Below are 23,636 nucleotides of genomic sequence, written 5' to 3'. Positions count from 1 at the left end.
GTTATTAAGGTTTTAGTCTAATGGAAAAATATAAATGTAATCATTTTTCAAAGTGCTTTTAAACGTTTTTTTTCTTTTTTCTTTTTTTTTGTCCTTTGATCCACGTCTATTTTCTTGTATCTCGATATATTTTAATATGTCCCCGGCAATTATTGTACTGTACACAATGTTGCAATAAAGATAATGAGGAAACGTAACGTCGGTGTTGGTGTTTGTGTTCGTGCAAGCGGCAGATGGGTTGGAAATTACATTTCAGGGGTGTCCAAACTACGGCCTGCAGGCCAATCACGGCCCTCGGTTAGATGTCGTACGGCCCGCAGCTTCGGTTTTATAATGTATTATTTATGGCCAGAGACGGACTTGGACATTTGGACTAAGAAACCGTGTTCTGTGGAAAGAAAGGACAATTTTTAGATTTGTTACATTTCCATTTAAAAATAATAATCGTGACAATGAAAATTACATTTTTATAAAACAGTGCATTTGTACATCTTCACATTATCAAATATGGCCCTCATTACATGGATGCCTTTAAGTGTTCTGAATGAGTTGAGTTTTTGAGTGTCATCATAGATGATCATCTAACCTGGAAATCTCAGATTATTGCTACAAAACTAAACATCTAAATCAATAGGGACGTTTCACGTTATGTACATATTATATCAATCATTCATTTTTCCATGTCTGACGTAGTGTGTAGACATTTGAGGAAATGCAAACACACACACACACACACACACACACACACACACACAGACAACTATGACATTTGTTCTTAACTTTAAACCTTTGGCATTTGTTTTTAAAGTTCCTTAAGCTTTTCTTTATCTTTTATTTGTATGTATCTATTCTCTATCTTGTTCTTGTGTTTTTGATTTGAACGTATATTCGAACACGGAGACATAATCTTTCTTCTTTTCTTTTTTATGTATAAAGAAAATAGTGTATCATGCACTGACACACGGTAAAAGAAGATTTGATTTCTTCACTGCTTTTCATTCTTTTTTGTTTTGTTATTTTCGTTAGTTGTTTTATATGTTAAAGTAATTAATTTAATTTTTTTAATTAATGAAATAAACTTAACGTAACCTGGGTTAGGGTTAGGGTTGTTTTTGCATTGTCCCTGAAAAAGTAAAAAATATGAACGGGTTGACTGTAAACAATATTACAATCTGACTAATGAGGCAAATGGGCTGTTTGTCAGCAATAAAAGACATCAGCAATACACCTTTATTGTAATTTTTAGACATTTCACTAGTTAGTTTAGTTTCATGGAAGCAAATACTGTGTCTTTTTAATAATAAATGACCTTCTTATCTCAGTTTACCATATTTAAAAAGGATGAAACTCACTAATATAGGAGTTCAGTCATGCTTCAGTCCACCAGGTGACACTATAGAGCTGTGGGACAAGAGGACGTGCTTCACTAGAGTGGACAAAAGGGTTCAGACCAAACTCCTCATCACTGTTTGATCACTGTCTCACTGCCACAGGTGTTTGATCACTGTCTCACTGCCACAGGTGTTTGATCACTGTCTCACTGCCACAGGTGTGTGATCACTGTCTCACTGCCACAGGTGTTTGATCACTGTCTCACTGCCACATGTGTTTGATCACTGTCTCACTGCCACAGGTGTGTGATCACTGTCTCACTGCCGCAGGTGTGTGATCACTGTCTCACTGCCACAGGTGTTTGATCACTGTCTCACTGCCGCAGGTGTGTGATTCCTGTCTCACTGCCACAGGTGTTTGATCACTGTCTCACTGCCACAGGTGTGTGATCACTGTCTCACTGCCACAGGTGTGTGATCACTGTCTCACTGCCACAGGTGTGTGATCACTGTCTCACTGCCACAGGTGTTTGATCACTGTCTCACTGCCGCAGGTGTTTGATCACTGTCTCACTGCCACAGGTGTGTGATCACTGTCTCACTGCCACAGGTGTGTGATCACTGTCTCACTGCCACAGGTGTTTGATCACTGTCTCACTGCCGCAGGTGTTTGATCACTGTCTCACTGCCACAGGTGTTTGATCACTGTCTCACTGCCGCAGGTGTTTGATCACTGTCTCACTGCCACAGGTGTGTGATCACTGTCTCACTGCCACAGGTGTGTGATCACTGTCTCACTGCCACAGGTGTGTGATCACTGTCTCACTGCCACAGGTGTGTGATCACTGTCTCACTGCCACAGGTGTTTTAAATGCTGCACCTGCTCGTGTCAGTCTGCCCTCTACAGACACTGGTACGAGAGAATGGCTTTTCTTCTATAAAGAGCTAAATGAGTTCAAGTGTGCTGCTATAATAAGACGCCTCCCATTACAGAGCCACAAAGCTATAATTGGTGCAATTATTTTGAGTAATGCATATTTAACGGTCGTCCAGTCTCATGAATAAAAGACCTGCGACCTGCACTGTGAAAGTCAGACTGTGAGTGCAGTGGTTAGTAATTTACAACATGAAAATATTTAGTGTTTTCGGCTTCTTTTTTTTACATTATTATGTTTAAACATACAATTTATACAGAGGCTATAAGAATGTGTAATATAGAGTGTCTTATATCCTTTTTTTAAGCACAACCTAGACAATGAAGAAGGAAAAAAGAAGTATATAACTATAACTATATAAACACACCTGAGCAAAATGTACTCAAAATGTGTAAAATCGGATTGTATTTGTGAAATACATCACAGTTCAAAGTTCACAAAAAGAAAGTAAAAAATGGTGTAATTTTGTGACTTCTGTACAGTTATTGCTACTTTATATCACGACTAAAAATGCGATATAAAATGAATCATAATTTTAACACATAAAAAACCCCCTTGAATATGTGACCTATACACTGCATGCAGGAAACTTAATTGGAGTTGCATGGTGAAGGGAACAGCAGCAGCCGTGATTGGCTCATGGAGACACGTTGTCAGGCGTTCATGTTCAATATCATCCATGCCAAATTGTGATTGTGATTAATATACGATTGTGACATTCTGCTGAGTTCATTCTGCTGAGATATTATGTGAGACGCACAGTCTCACATAATATGATGCACCTGGCACTTGTTCTTAACTTTAAACACTTCTTTTTAAAGTTCCTTAAGCTTCTCTTGACCTTTTATTTGAATGTATCTATTCTCTATCTTGTTTCTTCTGTTTTTAATTTGACAGTACAGTATATTTGAACTTGGAGCCAAAAGAAAAACATCAATTAAAACTTAACACAAGTTGACACATGTTGAAAAGGAGTGGCAAGAAGTCTAGACTTTAGAAGAAAGTCTAGATAGAAGAAAGATAAGTTTCCACTGCACCAACGGGGACACGGTAGCTCAGTGGTACAGTCTTTCAACTTGAAAGTTGTGGGTTCGATTCCCTCGTCTGGTGGTAATATGTGTGTGAAGTGTAGAGCAGCTTCGAGAGACTGTGATCAGGTTAATCAGCATTGTGTGAACTCGTGCTACAATGCTTTGAATATAAACAAGCATTGGACTTGTTTATATATAAATGTTGCGCCCTTATGTGTAACATTTAAATGTGAACAAGTCTGTTACACTCATGCAACATTGCTTTGAATGTAACAGACTTTTTTTACATTTAAAATGTTAAGCATTAGAGCTTTAAAAAGTGGGGCCCTGAAGTAAGCGGTAGAGTTTAGTGCATAGTTACTGTGTAGGAGGTGTGGGGGAAACAATATTCAACCAATATATATATATATATATATATACATATATATATATATATATATATATATATATATATATATATATATATATATATATGTATATAATGCAGAAAAGGGCCATCACTCTTTCAAATCACTATTTTTGATGCATCATGACAAAAACTTGTCAATTTAGGGGTTAAAAACTTTAAAGTTCAGCAATATTTGATATGTATTATGAGTAAAATATGTATAGCTTCATTTTTTATGAGCACATTTTGGTGGTCTAGGTGTGATAATGTGCGTATTTTACATATAATCTATCTATCTATCTATCTATCTATCTATCTATTTATCTATCTATCTATCTTAATACTAAAGCTTTGCAGACCCTTTCCTTTAGTGCCAGCGCGTTTGACTACATTTCCCATCATGCACCAGGGGTGGGCGTTCCCTGAGTGTCTGGAGGAGGCTGGCTCTGCTGCTGCTGCTGTAGCAGGAGGAGGTGGCGGTTGTGTGTGTGTGTGTGTCGCTGTTCGTCGGGCGGAGGAGAACTTCACGGCGCTTCACGGGTGTGGCTTCGGACGTGATAAATCTCAACACGAGGGTAAAAGAGGCAAAAACACACACTGAAGCAAACAAAGATTTAACACACACACAGAGAGAGGGGGGAGTGTTGTGTTGAGAGCGTGTGTGGTCGCAGGCTGTAGGGAGTACGTGTGCTCGTGTGCTCGTGTGCTCGGTTTTTAAACAGCTGGAGTATTCTTTCTTTTTTCTTTTTTCTTTTTTCTTTTTCCCGCACCGCTGCTGAACTTCGTGGCCCGTGTTCGTGCGTGGAACCTGCTCCAGTGTGCGCGAGGAAACAGCTTGAAGAAAAAGTTGACTCAAGTTGGAGTTTTTTTGGGGAAGGACCGTTGAACAACTTCCACGAACAGTCACCAGAGGAAGGAAAACATCACCAATGCGCCTTTAACTGACCGAACAACCGACAGCGTCTGTGGGGATTTGGGACTTTTCAAAGAACTCGCAGCAGGAAATTGTTGCTTGGTCCTCGAGCGACGTCACGTTTGTCAGAACTCTTGAAGAAAAGGGAAGTCGCCTCTCACTCGACTTTAAACCCCTTGTGTTTTTTAAAGGGTGTTTCGGACTCTCGGCCGTTATTATTATTATTATTATTATTATTTCACAGGTAACGTTTCCCCACTAAACAGCAGACCTGAAGCGAGCACTGGGAACCATGGGTTGTACGGTCAGTCAGGAAGATAAAGCCGCGGCCGAGAGGTCTAAGATGATCGACAAGAACCTCCGAGAAGATGGAGAGAAGGCGGCCAGAGAGGTCAAACTGCTGCTACTGGGTCAGTGCAGATCTGTCTGTCTCTCTGTCTCTCTGTCTGTCTGTCTGTCTCTCTCTCTCACACACACACACACAGACACACACACTGACAGACACACACTGACACACACATGTGCCTGCTTCACATTTTCCACATGACCTTAGAGCAGACAGTACACAAGCTCTTTCCACTCTTTTTCCCCCTCCTGTCTCCTCGTCTGTAAACACGAAACCTGGTTTTCTAACAACACCCACAAGAAAATGCACGACTCTGACTTCTGGTAAAAATGACATTTCCAATTAAACCCAAAATAATAACGACATTAGTGCGTGAGCAGCAAACAGGACACACAACACAAAGAAGTATAAAACTGTGCAGAGAAAGAGAGACGGTAAATAAGCAGCAACTCAGTGCATTTAGACATGTAGTTCATGGTCAAGTGGACCTGGAAACAGCAGAATAAGGAGAGAAAGATGATAAAAGTGCTCAAATACTAGTATTTCCACTTGTCTGAAGAAAATCTCCAGTGTTCTGTGGGCAAAAAATACCTTGTTATCAGAGAGAAGAGTGTGTTTGAGGTGATAGAAATGCAACATTAACTCAAATAACCATTCATTACAACAAGCAGCAGCATTCCATATCTGTTTATTAGGTACAAATACTGCATAGATGTTCTTGTAATACTAGTTATTTCTGTACACTGAGAGGTGTAACGCTGCCCTTCACAGTCCTAAGCTCTCAATCACCAGTGCTTGCTTACTATTTATTGCCATTGTTATTATTCATTAATATTATCTGTGGCGCTGAAACACTGCACATGTGACTAAAGAGTGGAGTGTCATTCCTTTGAATTTTCCAAGTGAAATCCTCGCGACACAGGTGCACAGGAGAGAGGTAGACAATCACAACACAAACAGAAACCGCTGCTACACGCCGTCACCTCGTCGTCTGCACATGTAATAACATCATTTCCAGTATTGCAGCACTCAGACCTTCAGCAGGTTGATTCATCGTCGGTACAGACCTCAGCAGATGTGTTGAAGTAAGGATAAACATGCCGCCACATCACCTCAGGAATATGAAGTAGTACCACCTCTCAAACATGATGGTGTTTTAGCTCCTGTGGAGACAAACGGTGGCAGCAGCCGCGCCCACGACACCACAGACTCATGTGTTAGTGTTCACCGGCCCAGCGAGGTGATGACCACTTCACATGTTTGAACAGTGGCATGACCTTGCTTTCTGTCTCTGCTGCCATGTCACGCTTTAACATGACCCTTTAATACGCTGTGAAGATGATGTATTTACTACCTTTTCAAAAAGGAAGTAGAAATGTGCAACCTGATATTTTGGGATATTCTTTCTAAAATTCAATGGACTGATCCAGTTATTTTGACCAATATGAGATCAGCTTGTTCCTAAACATTTTTAATAACTGACTTAAGGCAGATTTCGAGTGTCTGTTGTTTGTTTGTCTGTTTAATTTGACTTAGTCTAATTTGCCAGTCTTATAGTTGGTGGTGGTTTCCTCCTGATGGGGTCAAACATGGCAGAGTCCATTTGATAATGAATATGCTGCTGTTTGGATAGAGGGTGAACAGCCCTGACTCTTCCCTGCACTGGCTACACAAACACACACACACACACACACACACACACACACACACACACACAGCAATAGAGGACTGCACTTTGTAAATTGAGCTCCCTGCTGTCATGCAGATTGGAGATAATACAGTAGCAGCTATTCTTAGAGGTATTAAGCAGTAATTCATATGAATTAAAACGTGAGACCCATAACTAGTGATGTGTTTCATATCATGCCCACATTGATTTGCTCTCCAGTAGTTATTGCCTCAAGAGGATCGGTGCGATCTTCAAACGCGACATTGAGCCGCTCCGTTAGGACAGACAGTGATTTTATTGAGGACATCTTGCTGAACATGTGCTCAGGTCTAAACTGATATTGATCTCGTTGAGCAGTTGAATCCGAGGCTTGTTTTTCCCCGACGACGTTCTCAGAACCATTAAAGTTATCGCTCCCTCCTAAAATATGATGTGTGGGAACATTCATTTACACCCAAGCAGTAAATTGTCAGGAGTGTAATCTCAGAGAGAGAGAATCCCATATGGAGCCTTTAAATAAACACCACTATCACCACGTGCAAGAATAAACAGAAGATTTGTTCTCTCTTTTATTAAATGTGATTGTCTGAAAGAATAATTGTTATAATAGTTATCGAGCATTCATTCAGCGACACTTCAGATCTTCTTTCCTGAGAGAAAACGGGAACACAGACAGTGTTTTCCTCGTTGGTTACAGGAGTAATAACACACTCTGCTCCGTACAGCAGGTTTCATATCGGTAATTACAATTTGGTGCAGTGTCTGAGGTTTGAGAGGATTTATAGGAGGGGCCAGAATCTGTACCGTGGCTTTGTCTTTATGCATAAAGACTCGCGTCATGCAACCAAAAGCCTTTTTCCTCCACTTGTGCCATTTGGAAAACATGCCACAGCACGTGAAGCCGGCGTCCAGATAGAAATCTGGAATGTGTTGCGAGACGATTTCTGGTCTCGTAAAAGTGAAATTTACATTCCTCTTATCTGGATCGTAAGTGCAGCTGTTGTGAGTCATTTTCACACAGGTGTGTGTCGTCACATATGTGTACATATGTGTACTGATCACATGTTCCATTCAAGTATTATTGTCCCACCCGGAGCATGTTGTGCAGTGTGTACTTCGGGTTCACGTGGTCACAATTTTTTGTACAAGGAAACTATGAATTGGTGAATTGGCTAGTAGACTTAAAACTACAACATGTGACTTTTAAATGTAAACAAAGTGTATTTATTTATTTATTTATTTATTGGACACTGTTCTGAACCTGAGAAACACATGTTGTGTTCACATGTTCACATGTTTGCACTGTACAGTTCTAGCATGGCTCGGCTCACCTCTACTTGGTTTGGTATCGTGCACGTCGTTTTCCATTACTGTCGTACCTCGTCACCAAACTGCCATGCCGTTGACGAGCAGAGCAGTTGTTTTGGGTGTAACTGAATCATTAGAATGAGTGAATTAAAAAGATGAGTTGAGTACTTCCTGCGTGACCGGAGCACAGACTCTGACACAGTAGCTCTCGCTAAATACACAAGACTCGTCTGTTAAATGTGGAGATTTTAAACATTTCCTTTGCTAAAAGTCCTTTGAACTGATCTACAGTTTGGCGTTGTTCAGTTTGTGTGTTCCCGTGTCGCACGTCGCACTCATTACTCTTGCAGTGATGTCACCGGCTGTCTGTCCACGTCACATTTTAGAGCTGTATAGTGAGAAAGCGCCAATAGGTTCTCCATCACACTTTGAAGTGAAGGTGGAGACGAGGGATATGTTGCTACTGTTAATGACGGTGCTTTGGTTTTACTTTGATGTCGCCAATTTAATTGAAAGTGCAATGTTGAAGTGTAGTTTGCAATTAAAGCTGAAATGATGAGCCTGCGTTCAGGAGCAATTTGTGTGATGGAGGTGCTACAGCTCCCTGCAGCACTCTCATCTGCCACCATAGTATCTGTTGGAACAGCTGAGGAAACTGTGACTGTCGCTTCTTCCTTGGACAACATGGAGCAGCCTGTCCTGTCCGTCCAACAAAGACGTGTCCTTTTTTTAGAGCAACCTTAAGGACTTTTCCTGCAGCTTTTTCTCCGTCGAGTTAGTTCTCTCCCTGAAGGAAGCCATTAGTTAATGTAGCAGAGAGGACTTCATAGTGCTGAGGCTCAGGCATTCATTAACAGGAAGCACTCATTCACAGGCCTCCCTGCTGATTCTGGTGTTTGACTGACATTTAATCTCTATCCCATTGCCAACACAAATTTGCTGCTCTCTTTAAAGTTGATTTCTATTTAGCTCACTCACCTTTTTCCCCAAGTCAGCACATTTCAGAATGAATCACACCTGGCGTCTATGCTGCTCTTGGTCTCCTCGATAAACTGTAATGCCGTCATATTAAAACAAATCAATTAATCTCATGATGGTAATTGCTATCCATCCTCTGTATACCGTCTTCTCCTAAACACTTTTGGTCTGTCTGTGTGTGTGTGTGTGTGTGTGTGTGTGTGTGTGTGTGTGTCAATAAAGGTCGCAGCCACTTACCCATAGGCATCCTGGGGAGCTGTAGTGAGCACCGTCGCCACGGTAACAATGGTGTTGGCTCTGTCGTGCTGGTATGAGCAAAACTGGCAAGTAGAAGTGTTAAAATCATGTGTCTAATTACACGTGGATACATCTGCTCTGACGCTTGACAGGCAGTTGTGTAATGTACATACGTTGACTTGCATGTGTGCAGGACAATCATCCTGATGCCACGGTGACCACAGATAGATGCTTGTATCATCTGTGCTGATCCTGATCTTGGAAGAGTAAAAAAGCTTCGTGGCTTACATGGCAGCACAGTGCTTCAGGGATTATGGACATGGAGATTCTTTTAGGATATGAATATTTCATCTGTGTGTGGAGAGAGAGAGAGAGAGAGAGAGAGAGGATGTAGAGATGATCTTCAACACCTTTTACTTTAACCACAGACAGGAGAGAGAGAGAGAGAGAGAGGGGGGGGGGGGGGGGGGGAAAGCCTGATATGAAACCAGTCATTTTCTCTTCCTCTTCTTCTTTTGCTCTCTGAGGACGCTCGCTCTCTTGATGTGTGTTATTTCCTAAAGCCTTGTGCAGGAAAGCGACTGTCGGCTAACGTTGGAAACACATCAGTGAGAGGACGTACAGTCACCTGAACATCTGATAAGTGCTTAAGTTGTTGTTTAAGTTGACTTTCTCACTGATTAAACAGGGAGGACCTGTATTGACTGCAGCTGTGAAAGGCATCAGTCTAAGGCTAAGAGTGATGGTGCGAAACCTGAGCTACAGCCACTGTGAGAGAAGCAGAGCACTCCGTCCTCACTCTGTTTCCCCTCATGATTAAATCCATCTTTTGTGTTTTTGCAGAATGAGAGAAGTTGTATATAGCAGAACATGTTTGACGACTACATTAGGTCAGCCCGTGTGGTCAGTCCTGCATAGACTCCTCCCTCTTATTTAAGTGAGTAGACATGTCTTGGTGTGTGTCAGGTGCAATTACTAAAAGCTGATTATAGAGACCTGGACATCTGTGGGGAGCCCATGTCACACTGACCTGTTCCAGGAGAGTAAACAGCTCCATGTCTGTCTGTGTGTCTGTCTGTCTGTGTGTCTGTGTGTCTGTGTGTCTGCTCTGACATCAGAGGACACTTCTCACATCTGAGCATCACAAACTTGTGTAACCGTTACACTGTCAACGATCACCAAAAAGGTGCCATTTCCGTGAGATTAATCCAATGCTGCTGCTGCTGCTGCTGCCGCCGCTGCTGCTGCTGCTGCCGCTGCTGCTGCTGCTGCTGCTGCTGCCGCTGCCGCTGCTGCTGCTGACTTATGTTTTCTTTGGTGACTTGACCGTGTTTACAGTCTGCACCACATGCTGCGCAGTTAGCCGCGTGACTCACTGGACAGCAGCTATGTGAACAGTCTGAATATCCTGCAATTACAGTGGGATGTCTGAAGATAAAGCCTGATCCTGCAGACTGTGTGTCTCACTGCGTGTCCACAGGGACCAGGCAGCACTATCCTCTCTGTGCTGGAAGAACTGATAGCTTCATTGATAGCTTCACTGATAGCTTCACTGCTGCTCCCATTCACACCCACTTCTACACACCAGACCATCGTATCTTGGCTTCATTAGAAAAAACAATCTCTGCTATTTAAAGAGCCGTGTGTGTAATTACTCTGCAACGGCAAAGATCAATGTTATGGAATGGAAGGGTCATTTGTGTGTGTGTGTGTGTGGTAACTGCTGTCAGTGCAGCCCTCAGGATCGTCCCCAGGTTATGTTGCCACAGATTCTGTGTCTCAGACGGGAAGTAGATACTGCAGCACAGAGACTCTGCACAGACACAGGAACTGTTCTGAGTCTGCACACTGACTGAGGGACAGTCTCAGTATACTGAGAAACAAACAAGAGAGGTTAGCTGTTAGCCGAGGTCTGCCTGTCTGTCTGTCTGCCTGTCTGTCTGCCTGCCTGCCTGTCTGCCTGTCTGCAGAGACTTGCATTTCAATTGAAGGCTTATAACTAAAGCAGAAACTACTTGTCTGATGAGGTGTATTTTGATGGCTCACTGGAGCAGCGGGGGGGTCGGGTGGGTCCGGTGGGTCGTGTTGGGGGGGGTTGTTTTAGTGCTGCCCGTGGCCAGTGTGACTATGACAGACAGGTCAATATTGTCACGTTTATGTGAGTGAATTAGAGAGCATGAAAAAAGAGCGACGGGTGGTTTAACGCAGCTCTACTGTTAGACAATGGTGCAACACACTGCAAATCTGTTAAGGTGTTAATATTTTATTTAGTTCAGCGTGAGCTGTAGTAACTAATGGGAACCACATGTTTGACCCCCACCACTGAGTGGTGCAGAATTTGATCCTTTTTTCGTAGTGAAATGGTTTTGAAATATGACTGACATTATTCTGAACACTGCACTCATACATGCCCCCTGTGATGCAGCCTTTTTGCACAATATAAGCACAATTCACTCCTCTGGTTCATGACCCCCCCCCCCCCCCACCCCCAATTAGCAACACCCGAAATGTCAAAGTTCCCCCTCTTTGTATTGCTTATGTTTTCAATGGCCTTTGGGGAGTGGTGCTTTCTTTGTCTGCCTTTGTCTGACCATGTCATTAAATACACATACAGTAAAACCATTATCCCCTCTCTGCTCCCACAATCCATTTCCTTCTGTTTCACCATTATAGGAAATGAGCTCACTTCAGTTGCCCCCCCCCCCCCCCATCGTCGCTGTGTTATCCTGTCAATTTTTATGCACTGCAGGTCCGGCGCTCCTTGGCTCTCGTGGGTTAATGTTACATGTAAGTGCACTCAAAGAGGCAAATGTCACTGAAAGCCACGGACAGTAAAGATCGTCTACATAAAGACGACCGTGATACTGTGGGATAATATCATCTGAAATGATAAGTAATCAGCAGCAGGAGGGACACAGGTTGACCCTCTCAGTTTCTCCATCTCTTAGCCGACATCATTTACATGATTACAACACTGAACATCCCAGTGATTGTAAAGGGTTAAGGTCTGGACTGCGTGTGTGTGTGTGTGTGTGTGTGTGTGTGTGTGAACATGATGTCTCATGCTCACTGAACCATTATTTCACAATTTGAACCGTGGTGTTGTCGTCTTTGATTACGCCCAAAACACCCGGTCATTTAGTGTATTTAGGTCGTGGGGCTGACGGTAGCGACTGCAGATCATAACACTGTGTTCCCCACAGGCTTGTTGTACCCGAGGCACTGAGTGAAATATTGGGAGCATGGAAGGAAAAACCTTGGTAGAGGAAATAACACGGTGTACAAAGGAAGAACCATGACTAATCTGAAGGGAAGCTACAGTCTTGCAAAATGTCTGTTTTGGTGAAATGATGACGTTGTCAAACATTTACCTAAACTGTTCATCACCTCATTCAATTTATCTTGTATCAGGCGACGCTTTTACGTAGAGTTCTCACTCTTTCTGGGTCATTACTGGCTTTCAGCTCCTTCATATTTCTCTCAGACTTTGATCTGAGTTGCGTGCCGTGGAGAAAGTACATCAGCCTGAGGTGCCTAACATAACTTTGAGCGGCAGGGGCCCGTGGTGAGGTGATAGATGGTTGGAATCGCTAGACGTCTCAATGTGTGAGGGTATGTGTTGTCCTCAGGGGGTCCAAGGGTGACATTGTTGTGACAGCTGTGCTGTAATTAGGAGGTCAGTGTCTGCTTGTGTCTCTCCCCCCCCCCCCCCCCCCCCCCCCCACACACACACTATGTGGCAGTGGAACAAATCTAAACCCAAGCAACTCAATATCTTCTCTGTCTGAAAGCTTAAATAAAGTTTATTATTGTTCAGAATGAACACGTTATTGTCTTTTATAATCTTATGAAAATCATGCCCTGGGCCTTGAAGTAAACCGGATTTCTAACAGGACTCCTGTTATAAGAAAGGCACACATAGAGGATAATAACCATTGTTGGCTTATGTTATACTGTTATATACTCTCCTTTCTCATTTTAGAGATGGAGATTGATGTCATTTCCTGTTTAAAGGCTCCTTCAGCTGTCACTTCCTCTTTCAGATGGCAGCATGTCGAGGAGAAGTGCAGCTTTTGCGTCTTTTGTTCAGCTGCTTGAGGAAACCAGCACACCCATCCTGTGTCAGTGATGTCAAATTCTGATCCTCAGACTGCAGACACCCACAGACCATTACAGACGTGAACATGCAACAGAGGCACCGTGAGACGGGTCGAACAGTCGCAGTCTCGCCCTCACACTCCTCCTCTTTCCTCTGCTTCGCTGTTTCTTTTCAAAATAAGAAGTAAAATGACGACTATAACGTGGCCGACTTCACAGTGTAGTAAAAAAGGCTTGATGTCGTATGATTTACACACTGAGTTTGTGTGTCCGCTGTTAGCCCCCCAACACTGTTGTCACTCATCTTTCCGACGTCACGCATCGTCTCTGTGTGTGTTTGGCTGAACACTCGCCTCAAGCAAAGACACAATCTTTGGAAAGAATGTTGTCGAGCCATAAAAGATGTTTGTTCTTTGATGCGTTTGGTTTTCCAAACCCTATTTAAAAAAAACTTCAAGCAGCAGGGTGCGATGTGTGTGTGTGTGTGTGTGTGTGTGTGAGTGAGCAGTCGCACACATCAGTGCAGGCAGTTCTAACTTCACTGTGTGTGTGTGTGTGTTTAGTGTGGTGTAAAGTATGACATATGGAAGTATTCAGTTTGAATACTTGTTTGTTCAAATCAGTTCAGAAATGTTCCCACGAGGCATCAGAGGGCATACGAGTGTATTAAAGTGTGCAGTGATCAGAAAACAATGGAACAATTAGCCACTTACAAACAGTATATCACCTCAAATTAGTTTTCATAGCTGTGATGAATATGTGATTTGTTAGTTGTTCATGTGAAAGTATGTATATATATGTAAATATTCTGCAGGACGCCAAACTCAAAATAAGCTGTTGAATTTACATGTGCTATAAAATGCCGATATCACCCAGAATAGTTGAAATACATTAACCTGATATACAGAGTAAGAAGATGCCCTCATTAATAATTCACTTGTTGTTTGTTCTCTGTATTGAGTTGAATTATTCTGTTTTGCTGTAAATTAAATATACATTTCATGGATTGACTTCGACTGGAACTGGAACGCACACACACACACACACACACACACACACACACACACACACACACACACACACACACACACACACACACACACGCACAAGCACACACACACATGCACAGGATATGCAGTGTCTGTTTTCTTTGCCTGCAGCGAGTTAGATGGCACAACCTTTAAGAAGACATTTAGATGCAAGCACTTTAATCACCCGAGTATTCATGTTCTACAGAAAAGGGAGAAAACGCCGACTCAGCAGCTGCCTGTCACTTGGCTCAGAGATGGTATTTATTATCAGAGCTGCTGGTAAACCTGCTTTCATTTCCACTCCTGCTGCTGTGCATGTGTTGCTGTTTTTTCTTCATATCCAAGTGTCAGACCACCACTTTTACCTTTTTTTTGAGCACCTGTGAGGTGAATGTGTATGTGAATGTGTGTGTGTGTGTGTGTGTGAGAGTGCATCTGCGGTGTATCTGTGGGACATGATATCGGCGAGTTAAACCAATGTTAGTTTTCACCTCAGGCTGCGACTGCAGCAGGATATGTTTTTTTTTTTAAAATCTACTTCCTGTATTCGTTGTTTCAAGTTAAAAGTCTTCTGTAGAACTGAATCAAGGACGTGCAGGACAGTGCAGGACACCACACCATGCGTGACACTGACACTGGACCACACTATGCGTCATCTTAGTAATAACCAGTGTCTTACAAAAGTAATATGTTTCACTACTATGTAGAACTTTTTTTGTGGTATTGAAGTAACATATTATATTCTTTTGTAATATTATTACTTTTACAACGACATGTATTGCGTTACTGTAAATTCACGTCTTGTCCCATCTAGAGTTTAACGATTATTTTCGTCATCGATTAATCTGGAAATGATGATGTTCTCGAACGTCTTGTTTTAATGATTTCTTTGTTTCATGGAGCAAATATTAACATTTAAGAAGCTAAAACAATCAGAAATCTTGTTTTAATCTTGATTATTAGATTATTAAAATATTTGACGATTAATTTAGTAATGGATTAATTGTTTCAGCTCTAATGTAATGCGTTACTGTAAATTCACGTCGTGTCACATCCGCCTGTCGAGCTTAAATGGTTGAAAAAACTAGTGGTAACTAGTGTAGTTACCAACTAGTGTAACATAAGGTGTTACATTTTTAAAGCAACTTACTCAACTCCGCTAATAATTAGTCACATTTGAGCGTTTGTACATCGAATATTAACGTTTTAGTGGAAGGAAACGCCCCCTTTAGTCCTCGCTAGTGAAAATAATCTTTCCATGTTTTGTTTTTTTATATATCTACTGATCATTTTTCAGCTGGAAACCAAACAGCCCCCCATAAACTGTGGGAAACTCCCAGGAGAATTAAGTTATTGGTTACTTTTCCATGGATTGATCTTACCAATAATGTTAAACACCGTGTTAAACACCAACGCCAATGGTAACCACTCTGATGTGCCAGCTTGCTTTTCATAGGACATCAAGAATTGTAATATTTACATTATTTACTTTGAGCAGATGTTTATAAGTAAAAACGTAGTTCTCATCATTTCCATTGATTTTATTATTTATTATTTGACCTCTGAATATTTGACTGCTTTTGCACTTTCCACTTAAATAACTCAAATTGCAGCAACCGAGCCAACAGCTGGAGGAGCCGTGTGCCTTCCATACCACATTTGACAAATGTTTGGTGAGCTGGAGGTTAGGGAAACTAATAAGTAGAGCATATTTTGGGTTTTATCCACATTGTGCAGAATTCCTGCCCACAAGTATGGGAGTGCTTTGTGGTTTAAAGTGATGCTGGTGTCTGTGTAATTATAGTAATTAAACTCTGACAAAAGTAAAAAGAAACAACACAATAACTGCCAGGGCAATATTAATGAGTGTGCACTCACCATATTCAACAGAGAAGACAGAAGAAGAGGAAAATTAGCACTATAAATTGTTTTTAATTATTCCACATTTGGCCGTTCTTAAACACAAATAAACAACCACTGGCTATTTATTTGCCGTAGCTTCCAAACTCGCTGTGGCCTGAAGCGCCGGTTAATACTAATCACAACACTACACAAACCAACCAACCCTTTTTATGACTTCTGTCCTTTCATTTTCAACCTTTGAACTCATGAGGCAAGATCTGTCGTTGTAGAATGACTGGATCATTATAGGGGACACGGTGTCTGGAGATAGCGGCGGTTATTTCACTTTGGTAGAGGTGACATTTAAAGAAGCTGTCGTGATGGTTTCTTGGTTTTCCTTCTTTCTTTGCCCGAGGAGGAAATTAGCAAAGTACAGTTACTCACACTCACACTGTGTAACTAATTGGCTAAGATGGGGGCTTATTATTCTTTCATGACATTTTCACAACATTTCCCATTTGAGAGGTTTTTATGCTTCTCTTGTAACATTAAGCTTTAAGACGTGACACATAAATGAAAAGATTTTTCATGTTTGGTATTAGTGCTCTAAGTCACAGACACCATCTAAGACTTAGCATCTAAGTCACAGACACCATCTAAGACTTAGCATCTAAGTCACAGACACCATCTAAGACTTAGCATCTAAGTCACAGACACCATCTAAGACTTAGCATCTAAGTCACAGACACCATCTAAGACTTAGCATCTAAGTCACAGACACCATCTACGACTTAGCATCTAAGTCACAGACACCATCTAAGACTTAGCATCTAAGTCACAGACACCATCTACGACTTAGCATCTAAGTCACAGACACCATCTAAGACTTAGCATCTAAGTCACAGACACCATCTACGACTTAGCATCTAAGTCACAGACACCATCTAAGACTTAGCATCTAAGTCACAGACACCATCTAAGACTTAGCATCTAAGTCACAGACACCATCTAAGACTTAGCATCTAAGTCACAGACACCATCTACGACTTAGCATCTAAGTCACAGACACCATCTAAGACTTAGCATCTAAGTCACAGACACCATCTACGACTTAGCATCTAAGTCACAGACACCATCTAAGACTTAGCATCTAAGTCACAGACACCATCTAAGACTTAGCATCTAAGTCACAGACACCATCTACGACTTAGCATCTAAGTCACAGATAGCATCAGCTTCTAAAACCGTGGCTCTGGGGACTCGTGGAGATGCTATCGCGTTTTGTCAAATCAACAACCAAATGAAATGAACCTCGAGACAAACATGTAAGACTGTTGGTGATATAGTCTTTTTACACTGTAGTTTGTCTATTATCGACGTGTCTGTGGATTATCAATTATGTCACTTTCACTTTAATAACATTAATTATTCTAAATGCCACATTTCTGAGCCTGCATGTTTTTGTAAAATGGACTCTAATGTCTGATTATCACTGATACCCTGAAGGACTAGTTGAACCTTAACTCCCCTTTCACTCACCGGGCAGATACAGTTTGCCCTTTTCACTTAAATGTGGCTTAATGATTGGCTTCTTTGCCTCAAAGCTGGAGCTTTTGCCCTTCAATAGACTTGTGTTACAGCTGCATTGCTCTGGCAACAATCACTTTCTAATAAAAGCTCTTTTTGTTTTTATCACAAAGTACACTTGTGTTACTTCACTGATATCATAATGCATTTACAAGTACAATGTTTGTACTGTGTATTTCTGGTGTGAGCGTATCTCTGTGAGACTTTGTTGAAGTTAAAGCCGTTTAAAAACGATTGCTGCAGATGTTCAGACTCTTCATTAAAGAGCAGCAATAGAGCTGTACTTAACATAATGAGCTGCTGTTTTCTTGTTTTTCTTCTCCACATGTTTAGAAGTCAGTGGACAGACAGTAATGTTGGTGCAAAACTAAAATGCAGCCTGGTATTGAACCATATAAATAACCACATAGACCACAAACAACACTATTATTTCCAACACCAACTTAAAGGTCCAATGTGAACAAAATAGTGACCTTAGTTTTACCCACGACACACACAGACGAGTGACTAGTGACTTGTAAAGTGGTTGTTTTTGTCACTGAATCATTAGAATCAGTTCATTAAAAATATTCGTTCATTACTTCCTCCATGACCTGAGCGCAGACTCCAGTCCTACTGGTAATTGTTGGAGATTAACCCACGTTTTTAGGATTGTTAAGTTTTTAACTGATCTACAGTTCGGCTTCTTGTGTCGGACGTCTCTTCCTGTAACGGGACTCTGACCAATCAGTGGCCGGCAGTCTGGCGACGTCACGCAGTCTCAGCTCGCTTAGAACGTCACTAGAGCAGGTACTAAAAAGAGTACCAGGTACTATCGCTAGTGGAAATGCAAAATAACCGTACCATACCGTGGCGAGTCGAGCTCGTGGAAACACGCCATTACTGTGTCGTCTTCAACGTTTGGCTGTGTTAACTCCATCAGGTTTGTGCCAAAGTGTCACTTAAATGCACCCAAATCTAATGAATGTTCATAGATTCCTGTAGTTTGGTGATGTGCAAAATGGCAGAACTCCTAAAGGTTGTAGGAATTCAAATTCAGTCTCTGCCTCCTCATGCAGCAGGCCTCCCTAAAAGTAAAAGTAAAACATTACTAAGTGGTTCATCTAATGTTGGGTCTCAGTACCATCCGATGATGAGCTAAGGTCAGACAAGACAGTCCAGAGAAAGTGAGAGTGATGGGACAACGCAGATCTGCTCAGAAAAGAGACGTGAGGACAAAAAAACTAAGATTTACAGCAGTGATGGAGAGAAACAGGGCATGGGTGAGCAGACTAAAGAAATGCTAAAGGAAGGGAGGTGGGGGGGGACCGTCAGACCGTAAGCAGACCAGAGTGCAGCTGAGCCTCTGGCAGGGACACAGCACTGAGGGCTTTATTGTGATTTGTAATTATGTGGTTGTCTGTGGGGCCTCAGTTTGGTGCGCTCCCACACTGAGGCTCTTTTTAGCCGGGGAATACTGAGTAGGAGAACAGAGAGGGTGGGGCATGGCTGCTGCTGCTGTTACACAACAATCAACTGATATTATTGCACAAACCTGACTGAAGTCTTCAAATAGAGACATGCACAAACAATTACATTTACATTAACTGCATACTTGGCTGTTACTTTGATCCTGTGTGTGTGTGTGCGTGCGTGCATGTGTGTGTGTGCGTGCGTGCTGTTTATTACTGCTGAAAAACGATGCTAAACCGACGTGAAGTGAATCTTTAAACCCGCCATGAAAAAAGTGATGGATGGGATCGTGTGGTCAGGGAAGGTGGTTGAGCCGAGAGCTGAGGTGATAACCAAGTGTTGGAGTGTTGATTGCTCTGCTGTCAGCCACTGACTAAGCTGCTCTAGTTAACATGTAGAGAGTAGACGGCCAGAAGTCTCTCTCTCTCTCTCTCCCTCTCTCTCTCTCTCTCTCTCTCTCTCTCTCTCTCTCTCTCTCTCTCTCTCTCTCTCTCTCTCTCCCTCTCTCTCTCTCTCTCTCTCTCTCTCTCTCTCTCTCTCTCTCCCTCTCTCCCTCTTTTAAGACGATTGCAGTGCTTGCAGAATCCGTCATTTATTACTATCGGCTGCTTTCGTGAACCGTCCTCTGGTTTGTTTTTTATTGGACTGACTTTGGTGAAGCCTTTTTAACAGTAAATCAACAGTAAAGTAGTGTTCATAATAATTATAATTTTGGCTTTGCATAGATTCAGATTCAGATTCAGATTCAGAGTCTTCCCGCGTATCTTCTTATCGATCACTCTCCTCCTGCTGTGAGCCAACGACTGTAGACAGTGCATTGACTCAAACGTGCCCACAGAGGCTGTCAGTTGTGGCAGGTTGATATCCTGTTTTTCTTTCTTTCTTGAAACACTGCACACATTGAGGCGTGCTGCTTTGAATGCAGCCACAAACAGACATGTCTCCGTACTACTTCTGCATGCTGTACTTTCGTTTAGCTCTGCTTTCGTAGAGCTGCATTCGTCAGGCGTGAAAAATGGCCTGCCTGTTTGACTCCAGTTTGATTAAAGACTGTGAGGAAATGAGGCATCAAGACAATGGAGGATTCTGTGCTGCATCAGCCAAGGGGAATGGCCTCTCCTCTTTTTCCCTCCAGGGGACTCCAGGGGAAAAGGAGCTTTTCCCATCTTCTGCTTGGTTAATATTGTCACTTCACACAGTTACAGTCCAGCTCAGTCTGGGCACATGTTTTCATCCTGATGTTTTCCAACCTCTGCTGTGTTTTCTTTGGCCCAGTCTCGTGCTGCAGTTCAGGAGCAAAGACGAGGTAATTTGGGTTTGCAGTCGGGCAGACCAGTCCCTGTTCGGTCGTCTTTTCCCTAAATATAGATTTAAAACTCATTTTGCAGATTAAAATGATCCAGTGCAGTGTGGTCTTCACTTGATGTGTTTGAGCTACATGGGTGAAATGGTGACAGAGAGGGTGTGTGTGTGTGTGTGTGTGTGTGTGTGTGTGTGTGTGTGCATGCATGATTATATGGGCAGGGAACAGGAAGGGCAGGGCAGGGACTGCTCTGCGTGTTTCCTGTCAGGCAGGATGTGAGTAGGTTCAGGCCACAGAAGCACTATGAGTTGTTGCTCTGAACTGCTGCTGCTGCTGCTGCTCCTGCTGCTGATGCTGCTGCTGCTGCTGCTGCTGCTGCTGCTGCTGCTGCCAAAAATCCAAAATAAACAATCTCTTCCGTCATACTTTGTTTGCGATTAGACGATTTAATTCAGGAGTCCACAAATGGCTGCTGTGTGCAAAAAGCTTCATGCAATTATAACTTTTTTTTCCATACAAAGGGTCAATGGTCTTTAAACCTAGAAACACATGGGCTCCAGTTTCTGTGGCTGCAGAAGGTTCCGAGGGTTAAACGAGAGAAATGGATTCTCATATCAGTGATGCAGTAAGAGGAAGGAAAGGGACCTGACCTGTTTGATCATCATCATCTTTTACATGAACAGAGAAGAAAAGGAACAGAGAAGATGGATGATTCAGCTGTTTTTCATATACATACATACTTATGTAAACAGTTGTAAGCAAGAATACAGTGTAGTTAAATGTTTGTAATAATTGTCAACTATTTTGATAACCGATTATTCGCTTTGAGTCTTTTCTAAAAGAATTTCAACCAGTTTCTGTGATTTTCAGCTTCTTAAATGTGAATATTGTCTGGTTTCTTTGCTCCATTTAACAAAGAAATCATTCAAACTATAATTTTGGAATATCATCATTTCCAAACAACATTGACTCGCTCCTGTTCATATTTGGCTTTGGTTTATTTCTCATTTTCATCATGTTTCTTTTCCCTGTGTTGTGATTCCCATCGTTCCCTGGAAACTCTGAGTTATGTTAACAAGAAACTTAACAATAACATAATAACATCAGATTAGTGTATTTATTAAACACATTTTAAACTGAGGTTGTCATGATTGCGTTTTCCTGTGTTTTTCCCAAGGGAAACTCGTCCACACAGTGTGACAAGGTCCACGGCTCAGCCTGGATCTATCTTCATTGTTTACCATGTGCAGAGCCAATAAACTCATGAAGTTGTAGAGCGGAGACTGTAATATCATCTCTACGCTTAATTTCTCACATGACAATGATTGTGTTAACCCTCAAACCTATCAATAGATCATCAAAGTATTGACAATTCATTTAGTCATTGATAATTAGCGATTTATTTTGGTGCAGTGTGGAGACGTGAAAGCCCGGAGCTGTGTGTGTCTTTGTGCCTCTTTACTTTGTCAACTTCTGCATTTCTGCTCAACTTCCTCAAAAGCTCTGAGCCATCAGTATTTTTGTCGTCCTTAAGGTTGAAGGACAGCGGGTGTGACGACAGGTTTTAAATGGATGTGGACAGGAAGTGACAGAAAAATCATTTACCTTTAACCGCCAGGTCACCGTGGAGGTTATTCATTCCTGAGCCTTCCATCAGTGCTGTGTGGTGGGCAGTCGGCACCATGTTGAGGCAGAAGCCCCTGAGTAAATAAGGGTGAAAAACAAAGATCACAGCTGTATGTTCTCATTGAAGACACCTTATCTCTGCCTTTTCTTTTTTGTCATCTCCTGGACGAAGCCTCGTCGGCAGGCTGCGTTGTCAAGGAAAGGGAGCGGTGGTATCTACAATCTAACGTGTTAATGAATTCATCTGCTTCTTCATGGTCACATTTAATGACAGTCACGTCACTTTTAGTGAACTGTAAGTTGTTAGCGTGTGGTAAGGGGTTTCAGCTCTCCTGTTACTATGGTGATTATCTCTGGAGTGTGCAGAGTGTGTTTTGAAAGCGAGCAGATCTGTTTTGGCACAACATCCAACCGAGGTGACTGTGTGTGACTGTGTGTGACTGTGTGTGACTGTGTGTGACTGTGTGACTGTGTGTGACTGTGTGTGACTGTGTGTGACTGTGTGTGACTGTGTGTGACTGTGTGTGACTGTGTGCCTCTTTGCCACTGTGGTTTAACATATTATTTCTGTAATCTCCATAGTTTTGGCTTTGAATCATGGTTTTATTTTCCCCAAAATGCAAACCTCAAATACTAATGACACAGAGGTCTGTGTATGCCTGTGTTCAGTAAGGATTGTAAACATGCACAACTGACCATTTATGGCTGGGTCAATCTTATGCCAGTCACATGATGTTAGGGAAACATCGAGCTTTCCTTACTTATATTAGCATATGTGGATGTTTGATGCTGTCACTGTAGCGTCAGTCACATACGATAATGTAAAAGTCAAGGAATCATTTTGCTTCTTATTGCTTTTTAAATAGTGAGTGAGTGTTAGACAATGATTGGACAAAAAAAGCTCATAAAGCTTCTTTATGAGCGTCCTTGGCCTCACAAAGCTGTTTTTAGAATAGAGTCATCTGTCGATTATTTTCTCGATTGATCGAGTATTCCTTTGTCCACAAAATGTAGGAAAATGTTGAAAAATGGAAATCATGATGTTCTCAAATGTCTTTTCAGTTTTAATGATTTTTTTTTCAGTCAAATGGAGAAAGTAACCACAGAATATTCACATTTAAGAAGCTGAACAATCAGAAAGCTTGTATTCATTGTCAAGAAAAACCTCTAAAACGATGAATCCATTATCAAAACACTGAAACTGTAGTTTGTGGTCGACCACACTGGCTAAACACCTGCACAGTAACTAAAAGGTCAACTGTTAGTTTTTAATATCACTGTTTTGATCATAAGCGGGGTAATTGTTTGCCTGTGCCATCTTATCTGGTAATATGTCAATTTACCCCGACCTCATTCTGGACCAGATTCACTTTGTCTGTCTCTCAGTGTCTCTGTCTCACTGTGTCTTTTACACTCCCCTCTTTCAGAGTCCAGGGCCGTGTCTCTCTCTCTGTGGTCAGCTGCAGAGAGACGAGCCTGAAAGGAAGTAGCACAAACAAAAGCTGCAACAGGGCTTTGGTGGACTTGCTGGTTCAGGGGCAACATGCGTGTACAAAGAGTT

At 42.0% G+C, this 23,636-nt stretch overlaps 1 protein-coding gene across 2 annotated transcripts in view; it reads left to right on the top strand.

The window, feature by feature from the left end:
- The first annotated feature begins 4,147 nt into the window (after positions 1-4,147).
- Positions 4,148-23,636, top strand: part of LOC131461084 (guanine nucleotide-binding protein G(i) subunit alpha-2) — a 47,393-nt gene continuing 27,904 nt past the window's right edge. Inside the window, exons 1-2 of one of the 2 annotated variants that reach the window (XM_058632083.1) lie at positions 4,148-4,260; positions 4,503-5,008. In XM_058632083.1, coding sequence (XP_058488066.1) covers positions 4,891-5,008 — 118 coding nt within the window. In that variant the 5' untranslated portion in view covers positions 4,148-4,260; positions 4,503-4,890. Of the gene's footprint in view, positions 4,261-4,308; positions 5,009-23,636 lie in introns of those variants that run through there. The other variant, XM_058632082.1, reaches the window with a different exon arrangement.

The sequence above is a fragment of the Solea solea genome, chromosome 6 (assembly GCF_958295425.1).
Source record: "Solea solea chromosome 6, fSolSol10.1, whole genome shotgun sequence".
Lineage (NCBI taxonomy): Eukaryota > Metazoa > Chordata > Actinopteri > Pleuronectiformes > Soleidae > Solea > Solea solea.
This window is presented reverse-complemented; position numbering and strand designations above follow the sequence as displayed.